The sequence below is a fragment of the Cibotium barometz genome, chromosome 57 (genome assembly GCF_041138505.1).
Source record: "Cibotium barometz isolate CiBa-2024 chromosome 57, ASM4113850v1, whole genome shotgun sequence".
In the NCBI taxonomy this organism is placed as follows: Eukaryota; Viridiplantae; Streptophyta; class Polypodiopsida; order Cyatheales; family Cibotiaceae; genus Cibotium; species Cibotium barometz.
In genome coordinates, this window is record NC_141102.1 from 38,784,492 (window position 1) to 38,797,885 (window position 13,394).

General features: G+C 43.7%; 1 protein-coding gene across 1 annotated transcript; it reads left to right on the forward strand.

The window, feature by feature from the left end:
- The first annotated feature begins 8,895 nt into the window (after positions 1-8,895).
- On the forward strand, positions 8,896-12,647 carry LOC147606728 (glycine-rich RNA-binding protein 5, mitochondrial-like). Its single transcript, XM_086792100.1, has 5 exons — positions 8,896-9,046; positions 11,260-11,389; positions 12,048-12,116; positions 12,217-12,323; positions 12,427-12,647. The coding sequence occupies exons 2-5, from the start codon at positions 11,269-11,271 to the stop codon at positions 12,493-12,495; spliced, it is 366 nt and encodes a 121-aa protein (XP_086648226.1). The 5' UTR covers positions 8,896-9,046; positions 11,260-11,268; the 3' UTR covers positions 12,496-12,647.
- Positions 12,648-13,394: the final 747 nt, after the last annotated feature.

The window sequence follows — 13,394 nt, forward strand, 5'->3', positions numbered from 1 at the left end:
CCAATGAATCCTAAGTATGCAAAGATTGTACAAGAGGAAATTGAAAAGCTTGTAAAATGTGGATTCATATACCCTATTGAGCACTCAGAATGGGTTTCTCTGATAGTCATCGTGCCAAAGAAGAATGGGAAACTCAAAGTGTGCGTTGATCTCAAAAAGGTTAATGCGGCCACCAGAAGCGATCATTACCCCTTGCCATATTCTGAACATGTGCTTGAAAGAGTGGCAGGCAAGGAGGCATATAGCTTTTTAGATGGGTACTCGGGTTACAATCAGATCACGATTGCAGTCGAGGACCAAGCTAAAACAGCATTTATCACAGAGTTTGGAGTGTTTGCCTTTCGCGTCATGGCTTTTGGCTTGACTAATGCACCTGCAACATTCCAACGATTGATAAACACGGCCTTTAAGGAATATCTAAGGGACTTCTGTGAAGCTTTCTTAGATTATCTTTGTGTTTATTCCTCTTGGGACGAGCACTTGATGTGTTTACAAAAAATATTTGAAAGGTGTAGATTATATCGCATCTCCTTGAATCCTTTCAAATGCCAATTCTGGGTTAAACATGGAGTTATCTTAGGGCATATAGTGTCCAAAAATGGGATTTCCACGGACGAGAGTAAAATCAAGGTCATTCTGGAACTGCCACCCCCCACCAACTACAAGGGAGTCCAACGCTTTATGGGCCACGTTGGTTATTATCGAAGGTTTATTCTCTTCTTCGCCGAGATAGCTCGACCATTGTATAAGCTTCTCATCAAGTTTATTTGGACCGAAGAATGTGACCGTGCCTATGAGCTATTAAAGAAGGCCTTGGCGAGTGCTCCAATCTTGAGAATGCCTAACTGGGATTTACTCTTCCATGTGCATATTGATGCATCAAACTTTTCTATTGGGTGTGTGTTAACTCAACCTGGAGAACACAAGCTAGACTACCCCATTAGCTTTGCCAGTTCGCCAGTTGAACGATGATGAGATGAACTACACCACTACGGAGCGAGAAGGGTTGGCAATGATATATGCACTAAGGAAATTTCGTTATTACCTCCTTGCCACCAAGTTTGTTTTCTATGTGGATCATCAAGCATTGTTGTATCTGGTAAACAAACCATGCTCCACAGGAAGAATCACACGATGGCTATTGATTCTTCTTGAGTTTGATTTCACTGTTGTTGTGAGACCTGGCAAAAAACATGTTATGGCTGATCATTTGTCTCGCATACCTAATGGTGAGGCTCCTACGGGGGTTGATGATGACTTACCTGACACTTCCCTGTTCATGGTGGAGACAATGCCTGAATGGAGTGAGAAGATTGTTAACTTTTTGTTTAATGGCTTTCCACCCAAGGAGCTTCGTAAAGATCTAGCTCGAAAGCTGATCAAAGAATGCGAACCCTATTGCCTGATAGCAGGGACTCTTTATAAAAGAGGAAAGGATGACGTTCTTAGGCGTTGTGCCCGAGAGGATGAGTATCTATACATTTTGCAAGAGGCACATATGGGTGTAGCCGGTGATCACTTCTCAGGACACTTAACTGCGTGAAAGATCTTACAATCAGGGTATTGGTGGCCCACTATGTTCCAAGACGCATCACTCTTTGTGAAGGGTTGCGATGAATGGCAACGATACAAGAAACCCCAGCGGAAAGATCAGATGCCCCTACATCCAATCAAAGTAAACCAACCATTTGAAAAGTGGGGTTTAGACTTTGTAGGTCCAATTAGCCCAGCGGCCCGAAACACACAATCTCTCTATATTATTGTGGCCACTGACTATATGACCAAATGGGCTGAAGCGAAAGCGACACGTAAGGCAGATGCAAGGACAACAGCCAAGTTCCTCTTTGAAAATATAATCACACGCTTCGGTTGTCCTTTTGAACTTGTGAGTGATAATGGTACGCATTTTATAAATGAAGTGATTAAGGAGCTCACAACAAATTTCATGATATCCCATCATAAATCTACTCCTTATTATCCGCAAGCGAATGGCCAAGCTGAGAGTACCAACAAGACTTTAATCTCTGTTTTGACAAAGACAATTGAAGCTCACCGCACGGATTGGGATCTAAAGTTTACGACAGCTTTATGGGCCTATTGTACTACGTATAAAGTGGCTATTAATTGCAGACCATTCAAAATGGTATATGGCCAAGAAGCAGTCATGCCGTGGGAATTTGTCATTCCAAGTCTTCGTGTTGCTACTCAAGAGGGTTGGGATGGTAATCCCTTAGCAGAACGTCTGTATATCCTTGAGCAGCTAAACGAAGAAAGACAATTGGCTATGCACAATGCCCTTGTGGAGCAGGATAGAAGGAAAAAATGGTTTGATCGCCACCTAAAGGACAAGGACATCAAGGTTGGGGATAAAGTCCTGATGTATGGAGTGCGAAACGAAAAGAAGAAGCTCAAATATGCTAGTAAGGGACCGTATAGAGTATGTGAAATTACCCCACAAGGTACCATCAGAGTGGAGACTCTCGACGGAGTTGAAACCATTGGATTCCTTAATGGGAGCAAATTCAAAAGGTACTATGACCCCGTGAGCCAAGAGGAGTTACATGCAATCCATCAAAAGAAGGCAGCCAAAGAACAAGCTGAGCTTAAAAAGATACAAGCGAGAGTCGAAGCAAAAGAACGTCAACAGCGTGCTAGGCGACAACGAGAAGCCAACTTGGGAATTACGCAAGTATTTTTCGAGGAAGCAGAGGAGGATGCACTGGAATCTGACCCACCTCTAAGATACCCAATTGAGTTACAGAGTCCTTACGGGGAGGTGCTGTATAATGCATTATTGGATACGGGAGCTCAACACAATTTGCTATCATATGGCGTGTGGTGTCAACTTGGAAAACCACTTTTATCCAAGAGTGCTATCCAAGTTCAAGGTATCAACAAGAAGAAAACCCTTGTCTCAGGAATTCTGCACACTCTGGTTGCCTATGATAAGGGGACCGTAATTCAAAGCTTTTTGGTTATGCCTGCTGGTACTATGGAAGGCACTGTAAACTTAGGGCGCAAATGGATGATGGCCACCAAGTGCAATATCGATTGGGCAACTAGACGAGTCACAACGCAAGAACCAACACTAGGTCTAACCGCTCAAAATCCCGCACCTAAGTCATCCACTCAAATATTAGATAATGAAAAATCACAAAGTCCAGTGGCAAAACCATCTTTGATTGTTTGCCATCCCTCTAACGCTTCAACGCCAAGAGTGGAAACATGCAAGGTGGTATCTAAGGTTCCGCTTACTATGCCAAAGAGTATATACAAATGGGTCCCAAAAGCTTCGTTAACAGCTACTTCCCCTGCTCAATTTCACCAAGAAGCCTCGTAAAAGGAAAGCAGCTAACCACCCGAGAAAGGGCAATGTAACATCGCGATGGATCCCTAAAAAATTATTAGTAGCCCAAGGGTACTACGAAGGGAATGACCAAATTTGGGTCCCTAAACATAAGCTGAATCCCTCTACATCACATGTAAAACCTTGCAAACCAATTGTTGCCACTCCAATGACAATTCAAGACCGTGGTAAGGGAAAGGTAACAGAGTGCTCCACACCACTTCTTCCAGAGTTAGTTTGGATTCCCAAACGATATCGATCATTACCACCTACTAGCTCAGGAAGGGGGGAGCCACATGAAGCTTCTAGCTCCTCATGTCAGGCACACACTCATATAGAAGTTTCTACATGCTCTACACCTACTCTTGTCAACACCCAACAAAAAACCGACGAGTCTACGTCTCCCCTTGTAATAGTATCGTCGGAAACCATTTCCTCCATTCGTCAATGGGAGCGTACACTACCATCTCTGCAATTGGATGTGGCCACAAGGGTCATAAAAAGCTATCTGCCCACATCACAACCTATGACCCGCTGGACAAATTGGTTCCAAGAGGCTGCAACATCATTGCAAATAATATGATCTACCCAAGGAAAGGGGGAGCATGTACTCACGCTCGACATTCTAATGCTTCCTCCTTAACCTTCTCCCCTGACCATGTAATTGCCAAATTCAAGGGGATGTATATATATAGCTTCATACATTTTTAAAAAAAAAACAAAGAAAAGAAAAACAAAAAATAGTAAAAAGAGCAAGAGCACAAAAACAAGAGAAATATCCGTATACAATCAAGAACTAGATTGACCTGTCATAAACCTACTGATGCTATATCTGTGTTTGCAGATATGGCAGATGCCCGATCATCATACACTTCATCCACTCCTACCTTTGGTGAGAGGTATCATCTGTACCTTTCTCAGATATTCCACATGTGCTATCCTGTAATTGAAACTGAATGGGATCATATAGATGTACTAGCCAAAGAGGAAAATGTTGAGGAATTAGAATGGCTAATTCGCCTATTGACCATGACTGACCCCTACTCCGTAGAGGACATATCCCCGATAGCCCAATGCTTTCCTTTTCCACAAAATGACTATCCTCGCATGATTACATTCTTGATGAGTTTATGTGGATGGGAAAATGAAAAGGAAATATGTGACAATGATGAATGGACGGATGAAACTCATGGCACTATTGAGGTTGACTTTATTTGTTTGGATGATGCGGATAGAGGCTTAGCCTTAGGGCTAGAGCCAGGACTCTACAACATCCTCTTACCATATCCTCAGTAGTAGTGTGGTGACTGGTAGGTAGGTTAGTGTTTTCAAGTTTTTTCTAGTTTGGATTCCTTAAACGAGTCTTTAATTTTTCACACTGATGTGCCTCTCGAGGTATAGTGCTTGTTAGTTGATTGTACAGGTTAAAAAGTTTGAGGTGGGTTCGCTTTCAAACCTGACACTGCCGCAACATTCATCAAAATATATCTACATCAAATTGCAAGCAACATTCATCAAAATATATCTACATCAAAATATATCTACATCAAATTGCAAGCTGTCTCGTCAAATCAGGGAGATCTCCAATTATAGGTGTAATTCTTCCATACCCACTCTCTTTTGTTTTTACTGTTCAATTAATTGCATAAACTATAATGCATGACCACATGGAAATTGTCAATGTACTAAGTTTTTGAAGTTGCTTGCATGCTAGTGTAAATCATTAATGAGCTTAACTTTATTGGAAATATTCCTAGGCAGCATGACGTCTTTAGTTAACCTGGGAATACGATTGTCTTAGGTCTAGGGTCAAACCATCTTAATGTTTGACACCTGGCCATGTGTGTGTTAACCTCTAGGACATAGCTATTACCCCTTTGTCGAAAGGATGCAAGACAAATTATAGTTCAAGAGCGAAGATCAAAAGAAATAGATTTTTTAAAAAAACAAGCCTACAATAAATGGCAATACAAGTCTATGATGTGCTTTAATGTTGGCCTATCGCCTTATTGATACTTGGTAGGCGAGGAGTATTCTACTCCAGACCGATGCCTTGGTTGGTAGGGGGTAGCCTTGCCTAAAGTGAGCTAATAGATTCCTGGATAATGCCTTGTGTTAAACATGGTACCAGAATCGATGTTAGTTTTGCCTTAGGAAGGTCGCCATTGTGTGTAAAAATTGTCACGTGCATAAAAAAATAAAGGCAAAAAGCTCCTGTAACTCTGATGTTTCTTGTGTCCCTAGGCTCGTGGTATTAACTTGTTCTTAGAGTAGACACAGTGTGGTCATCTGTTTATTTATTAAGCTTGGTTATTTTCCTTGACTTAGGCCAGTTATAAACCTTGATTAACCTTTGACACCTTGCTAGCTCTTGATTTACTTTTAATAATTTTAAACTCTTGTTAATTTGCTACACTAGCTCATTCATGTGACCCTTAAACTAAGTCCTCATAGCAACATCCATTGTGGTCTAACATGCTTGAATTTATACACTTTATATCCTTTGAATTCCAGCATACTTTCACTCTACTTCCCTGTTATGCAGACGGTCTACCACAACAACCCTCTCGAGCTTACCATACCATAGCTTCCGAGGACGGAATCTACATCAGGAAGGGGGACATGTTAACCCATGACGGACATTGAGACGTACTATGTTTTACGTCATTAATTTAAATATTCTGAGTCATGGGCCGGGCTTGTCGGCACCATATGTTAAGGATGAAGGGATTAGGTGATCGCCGATGAGAGGCGCACCTTGAATATCAGTAGGATAAGGGTTAGGATCGGCCGGCCATGTATGGGCGCCCAAGTGTGAATGGCCAAGTCACCTATAAGAGTCAAATGTAACCCTAAAATCCTCATTCTCATATGTTGTGAATACAAGAGTGCTCTTGCCTTATCTCCTTGGTTTCCTTCTCCTGCGTGTGAGAGAGAGAGAGAGAGAGAGAGTGAGAGAGCGATCGAGCATTGTGTAGCGGCACGGCGGCGGAGAGGCGGTAGAGCGGCGACGGCGGCTCCTTCTTCACTGCGACGCGGGAATCCTTCAAGGCGGCGGTTGAGCGGTGAGTGACACACCTTTTGCATTCTGTTTGAGCTTCCTTCCCTGGTTGTATGCTTGCAGCCATTCGTGGCTCGCATACGGTGCTCGGCAAGTCCCCAGCTATGACCTGTGCGGCAAAAGCGCACACCGCCGAGGATGTTGCCCAGTTATTCATTCGGCATTGGTACCCGATTGGCGAGATTCCTAGGACCATATGGCATAGTGTCAGACTAAGATGCCAAGTTTACCAGTCATTTTTGGAGGGCATTGTTTGATAATTTTGGTACTAAGTTGAATTTTTCCAGTGCATTCCACCCACATACAGATGGCCAGATAGAAATATACAACCAGTTGGCCTTTGATGTGCTGAAGTGTTATGTCCACGATCAGCAAGGTAAGTGGGAATCATTTTTGCCTTTAGTTCAAGCTGTTTTGAATGACTCTTTTTCTTCAGCTATTGGCAGGAGTCCATATGAGGCAGCGTTTGGAAGACCTTTCCAGTCGTTTGTTAACCAGGACTTCGTCTTCAGTACTGGAGGCGAACAAAGTGACGGAGTCCTACCAGAAGATTTTAGAGTCAGTAAAGGACAGATTGGCTAAAGCACAAGAGACCTATACTCGACATGCGAATAAAGACCGAAGGGATATGAAGTTTTCGGAAGGAGATTGGGTGTATCTTTAGATTATGAAGCAAAGATTGAAGCAGGTGGGCAAGCGATGCCCAAAGTTGTCTTTCAGGAGCTTCGGACCTTTCCCCATCCGGAAAAAGATTAATGAGGTGTCTATGCAGTTAAAGCTACCTCCGAGTTGGACTATGCATGATGTATTTCATGTCAGTTGGTTAAAGCCATATGCAGGTCCACCCTCTTCTTTAGAGGTCAAAGACGAAGCGGAACCAGACATTGTGGATGAAGCAGAAGTAATGGTTCCAGAACAGATCCTTCTGCACCATTTCAAGCATGGCTCATGCCGAAGATTACGACAGTTCCTCACAAAGTTTCAGGATTACGACAGTTCCTCACAAAGTTTCAGGATTGAGGAACTCATGAAGCGGTATGGCTCGACAAAGAGCTATTTGAAGACTATCCGGCATTATTGAACGAATTATTTGGAGGCTATGCAACTTCCGTCAAGTTAAGCAGAAGGGGATGTCACGTGCATCCCGCACTTGGATGCCACGTAGACATTTCTATACAGAAGGTGCAAGACCTGGGATGTTGAACTGGTCCCATGTGAGCCCACCAGTCCGGGACGAGTCAGCCAGGGATCCATCTCAGGCGTTCGAGGTCAGGTGTGCATTGTCCTGCACATGAGTCCAAGGTCAGATGTGCACTGTCCTGCACATGAAATAGTGCCAGTCCGCGCTGAGTCTCCCTCTAGAATGATGTCAGTGGTTCTGTGTATCTGGTATGGTACCGGATGCCAGATCAGTGAGTAGACTATGTTTAGGACAAGGGGCCAGCCCATAGGGCTACCCCGGAGCTTAGTATGAGCATGGGAATGTTGTGAAACCATCCCCATGTGGGCCAGTAAGGCCCAGGCTGGACCCACCAGCCATGCAAGGGCTGTGGGACAGCCCTAAGGCAAGAATAAGGCCATTTTCAGGAGGTTACAGCCTTCATGGGACTGTAGGGCAAGTATGGGGCAGTCCCATAGAGGTTACCCAGCCCATGGATTGTGGGCAAAGGCTATGCCCAGCCTTCTAGAAGCAAGCGCATGCCTCCCCAGCTTGCTAGGGAATTTACGCAGCATTTATTGGTATTTATTTGAGTAGAAAATACTCAATCATGGGAATATGCTACTGGCCGCCTCCTTTTATGCTGGCCGACTGCCCCTGAAGGGTAGTATAAATAGGAGAGATCCACAATCCCATAATTCATCTCATTTTTCACCAAGTGCTCAAGCAAACCAAGGGGCCAAGACAGCCAAGGGCTTGCTAACGCAAAGGGGTGAAGGATTCAGGTCAAGGGCAGGATTTTCCAGCCAAGAAAGGTCAAGTTTTCTGTATTTGTTTTCAAATTTACATCATTCTAATAAAGCAAATACACCATCCGTGGGTGGGGGCCCTACAGAGGGTAATTGGGACCCCCTCTCCATCTCCCCCTTCTCTCTCTATTTTCTGCACATCTCCTTTCAGTTTGTGCGTTAATTTTCGTCGCGAAAAGAGTGTTGATTTTTGAGTTTTGAAGTACCGATCTTTCTCAAAAGGTTTCGCATACTTGGTCCCACACAAAGCTATATTAAGGGTTATACCAACCATCCTCCAAGCACTATGATGCAAGCCTTCTTTTTACCTCTATATACCACGACATGTGCTACAATAACTCAAGGAAAGTCTAATCGACATGCTTCTACTCTCGAACCCCGCATAATGCTTATTTGTGTGTGTGTGTGTGTGTGTGTGAGAGAGAGAGACCACTAGGTAAAGAGGGATAGCTCTCCTTTCAAAAATGAGATGAGATAAGATGAGAAATTTCAAAATTAACAAAAGAGCAGCCTGGCTCCACGATCCTCTCCTTTGGAAGGTAGACATTCTCACTCTCTCTCATTACACGCGCGCACACTCTCTCTTACCGACTACAACACGCAGGAAGCTGTGCTTTTGGGATCGGTCTGGGCTTCAACAATTAGGGTTTCTCATATTGTAGAGAAGTGAGGTACGCAGTCTCTCTCTCTGTGTTTTTTTTTGTGTGTGTGTGTGTGTGTCTCCGACCTTTCTTCTCCTGCTTGATTCAAGGGGTAGCCAACCCGTGCTCTGCAGCAAGCGCCTCCCACTCACTTCGGTTCTCTCCCCAAGACCGCTGCTTCCCCGAGCGGCGTCGCCACCCCTTGCCCCCTCTTGAAGATAAAGGCAGGGCTGCTGTTGTTCGACCCAAGGAGAGAGAAGTTCGGCAGCGTCCGGCACAACAAGGGCAGGGAGTTAACAGAGGTCGCCCGGCACAGGGGCAGTGTTGGCCGATGCAGCATCCGCTTGGCTTCGATGGATGGATGCAGGCTCTCCAGGGAGCTTGAAGTAGATGTTAAACCGATGTCTACCCATCGACTCCATCTCTCGGATGCATGTGTCATGGTACCCTTTGCTTGCATGTGTCATGCTAGGCTAGTTAGGGTTTAGTAGAGGAATGGGCCACGTTGCGAACCCTAATTTATGTCAAGGGAAAAAAGAGACCGAACATGAATATAATTAAAGTACAATAACACAAATTAACAGAAAGCTAATTGGGTACTAGGCCTATTTTTTTCAATAATTAAGACCTCTCTGTGCTTTTCACACAAAATCTTTTGGAGCAGCCAGCCAAAAGAGAAATGAACTCATGAAGAGTAGTAAACTCAACTCAAAAAGCAAATCAGGCCACTACTGGATGGTTTCTTGCCATAGTTAGCTAAATTTGCAGTATGAGCGCCCCAGATTTATAAACACTACCCTAGCTGCCCCCTCCGTCCCCTAAGTGGATGGCCTGCAGCACATTTTGCTACTGTCGATGGCCGTCTATTGTGTGTTGTCCTACAGCCTGAATAATGTTGCGTATTTGCTGAATCTGGCAGCCCTTATGCTCTCCCAGATCTGGCCTTTGAGCGCCCATCTTTCTGTCACCAACAGGCCGCTTTGTTTGCTTGCTTGCTCTATCCACCCTCTACCTTGTGCGTTTGGCCCTCTTTCTGCCCTTTGGCTCAACGCCCCAGATGTATCTGTTAGAAGTCTTCTCCTGTCTATACCTATACACCAGGGCCTCTGTTGTGGGTGTGCCTGCCCTTATTAGGTGTTTTCTCATTTTTCCCCACTCTCCGTGTTTTTCCCCATTTTTCCCCTATTTTTCTATGGCTTGGGTGGCCGCCCTATGGTGGCTGGAGTACACAGATGCTGGCCGACTGATGCTTCAGGTCCACGACTACACCTATGAGCTGGCCGACTTGATACAGCTGGCCACTGGGTGCTTTCAGCAAGTCGTGGAGATACAGGCCCTGTCGGCTGTCCCTGAAGCAGGCCGACTGCTTCTTTGGGGCCATATAAAATGGCCCCATAGCCCCTTGCCATATTCATCTTGTATTTTCAGGATCTTGTGTATATAGAGCAGAGTTACACGCCTCTCACTCTCATTCTCTTGTGCTGTTTATTTTCTGCACTGTTCTTGCTCTAGTGTTCTCAGATTTGGTTATCCTCTCCTCTGCATATTCTGACAGTATCAACACTACCCTCTCCATCCACAAATTGGCTGGTTTGTAGCACCACCTGGGAGGCGCCCTTCTTATGCATTTTGCTGCTGTGGATGGCTGCCTACTGTGTGCTGTCCTACAACTTCAATAGGGCTGCATTTTTGCTGATTTTGGCCGCCCTTATGCTCTCCTAGATCTGGCGTGGTAGAATTATATATTTGATTTGTCAAGTCTTTGTAGAGCACACATTGTATCAGCTGCCTGAACAACCAACGATCATCAACTCAGCAGCGGTGCGCATCATACTACAGCAGCAGCCATCTGAACCAACGCAAGGCAACCTGCATCATCATTCAGGAGCAGCGTTCTTGCCTCTTGTCTCACCATTGGCTCTACGTCTGCAGCGTTTCTGCTCCCTCTGTATTCATCAGCACACCTGCGTCTACTGGAGTCCTGCGTTTGCAGTCTCTACACACACGGAGTGCCACCGCCGTCGTCGACGTGAGCCTTCGTCACCGACCGAGCCTCTTGCTTATGAGAAAAGCTGGTCAAGTTATAGTCTATATATTTGACACTGATAGAGCTTGCATATACTATTGCGATAATGCTGATTACCCAATACCCCATTGTTTGTTAATTTTCTTTATGAGTCAAAATTTTAGTCGAGTTTTGTGAATAAAGCTCAACCTTTTCTTTGTGGCATTGCATCTAATAGGTTGTGGAGATGATACAAGTCGCGAGGGTTGGTTGTTTGGTGCGGTCCCTCAGCTCTTCTGTATATACCACCTCTCCGCAGATGTATGTTACCACTCGTGGTGTGGGTTCCAAGATACTTTTTGTTGGAGGTTTGCCTGAATTTTCTCTTTCAACCAGTCCTTTTTCCACATAAACAAATAATCCGAGTTGTGTTTATCTTTCCTGAGGCTTTGTACAAAACAATCCCCCCATCTTGACCACCGGTGTGGGATGGACGGTCTAACTGCCGGCCTGTTCCATGGGCATGGATTGTTTTGTACTCAGCCTTATCCAATGATGGTTAAAATAGGTTGGTCTTTTCAATTGCACATAATATCATGGTACCTTGATGATAAACATCACTGGTCCATTATGTATCATGTCAGTGTGCTGTCTGTAAAGAAGAAGCCAAGGTTTTGTCAGTAATCCCTTGCCCAAGTAGCTATCATGCCACACTTGCCTAGGAGGTATAGTTACTAGAAACGGCTGAAAGGTGGGGTTTTTGGGCCCTTCTGGATGTTTCAAGGGTTTCACAAAGGCACGAAACTTGTTCCAGCCATTTCTCCCATGCCTTTCCGGCCGTTTCCCTGACAACAGAACATGCCTTAACCATTTGTGGACACATGCCTGAATGGCTATCATACCACGTGCAGAGTGCATTTGAACCTTAACACTTGTAATATAATTTGTAGCCCACTACAAAAAGAAGCTAGTATTTTCACATAATTTTCTTGTTTTTACTGAAACATATAGTTGGTTGAACTGCAGGGATTTCCAATAAAGTAAAAGAAGAGGATTTAAGAAGTGCCTTTGCATTGCATGGTGAAATAATAGAAGGTATGGTACCTGCTTGTTTGTTTGTTTTGTTTTTTTTCCCCCATTAAAGTGTCTTGACTCAAGGCAGGCTCATTCTTCTAGCATGTTATGCTCTCTACAGCCAGACTCAGTGTTGATCCCAGGTCCAAAATGTCAAGGGGGTTTGGGTTTATTAAATATGCATCAGTCAAGGAGGCGGAGGCTGCCATGAAGTTGATGAATGGGCAGGTATAGTCTATGAATTCAAGGATGTTCTTGCTACCTGAGCTTCCATTTTACTCAGTTTTCTGATGCTGTAAACACGTTTATCACACTTGAATCATATTTGCAGGTTCTTAGTGGAAAGCGCATCAGGGTTGCATACGCGGTTTCTGATCCAAAATATGTTGAGGGAAAATAGGCTTGAGCTTTTAAGCTGGTTTGGAGTTGATTCTGGTTGTTGGCATCAATCTTCATAGAGCAGCACTCGCCATGTATGTTCCAGCCATGGTGCAGACGTTCTGTTGAACCTCTCTGCTAGTTGAGAGAATAAAAGATAAAGGTTTACATGAACTCTTTAGAGAGAAATCTGTGGAGTTTGGGTCTCTTCTCTCTCTGTTACGAGGTTTCAACCAACATCAAGGATCACACTGTTTTGCCTTTTGCATACATTACATAACATGAAGATTTTGCACTTACTCCCTTTAACAAACATGCCTTGGAAGTTTTAGATCTCTTACTACATTCCACTCTATGTTAAATGAATAACAAAGACACAAAAGTTATTAAAAACTATCATACGCAAATCAATCAAAATAAATATAAGCATAGAAATAGTAGATTATAAACCTTTCTGCTCAATTTGCATCTACCTTCCAAATCTCAATATGGTTCTCTCTCTCTCTCTCTCTCTCTCTCTCTCTCTCTCATATTATAGATTTGGGTCTATGAGGCCAAATAATATTACATATGATCTATGTATAAGTTAAATATTAAGATGACATGAAAAAAAAAAACAAGGTAGCAAAAGGACATCGTTTGTGTACATGGGAACCATGTGTATACAATGTAATTAGCATAAAAAAGGACTTATTTGTTCAAATTCATCATGTGTTCTTAACCACTACATAGGTTAATATGGTTTCACCTATCCGACCTACCTTACAATGTTATCTTATCTGCTTGAACGACCACTTATCTTTTGTAAGACGACGTTGGAGCACATAAAGTGATTGTACCTTGAGCTTATGTCAAATAAGAAAAGTCTAAAGACTTTGTGTACATACTTGCTTAAGTAATAGAGCATTTTTAAGTTTAGTT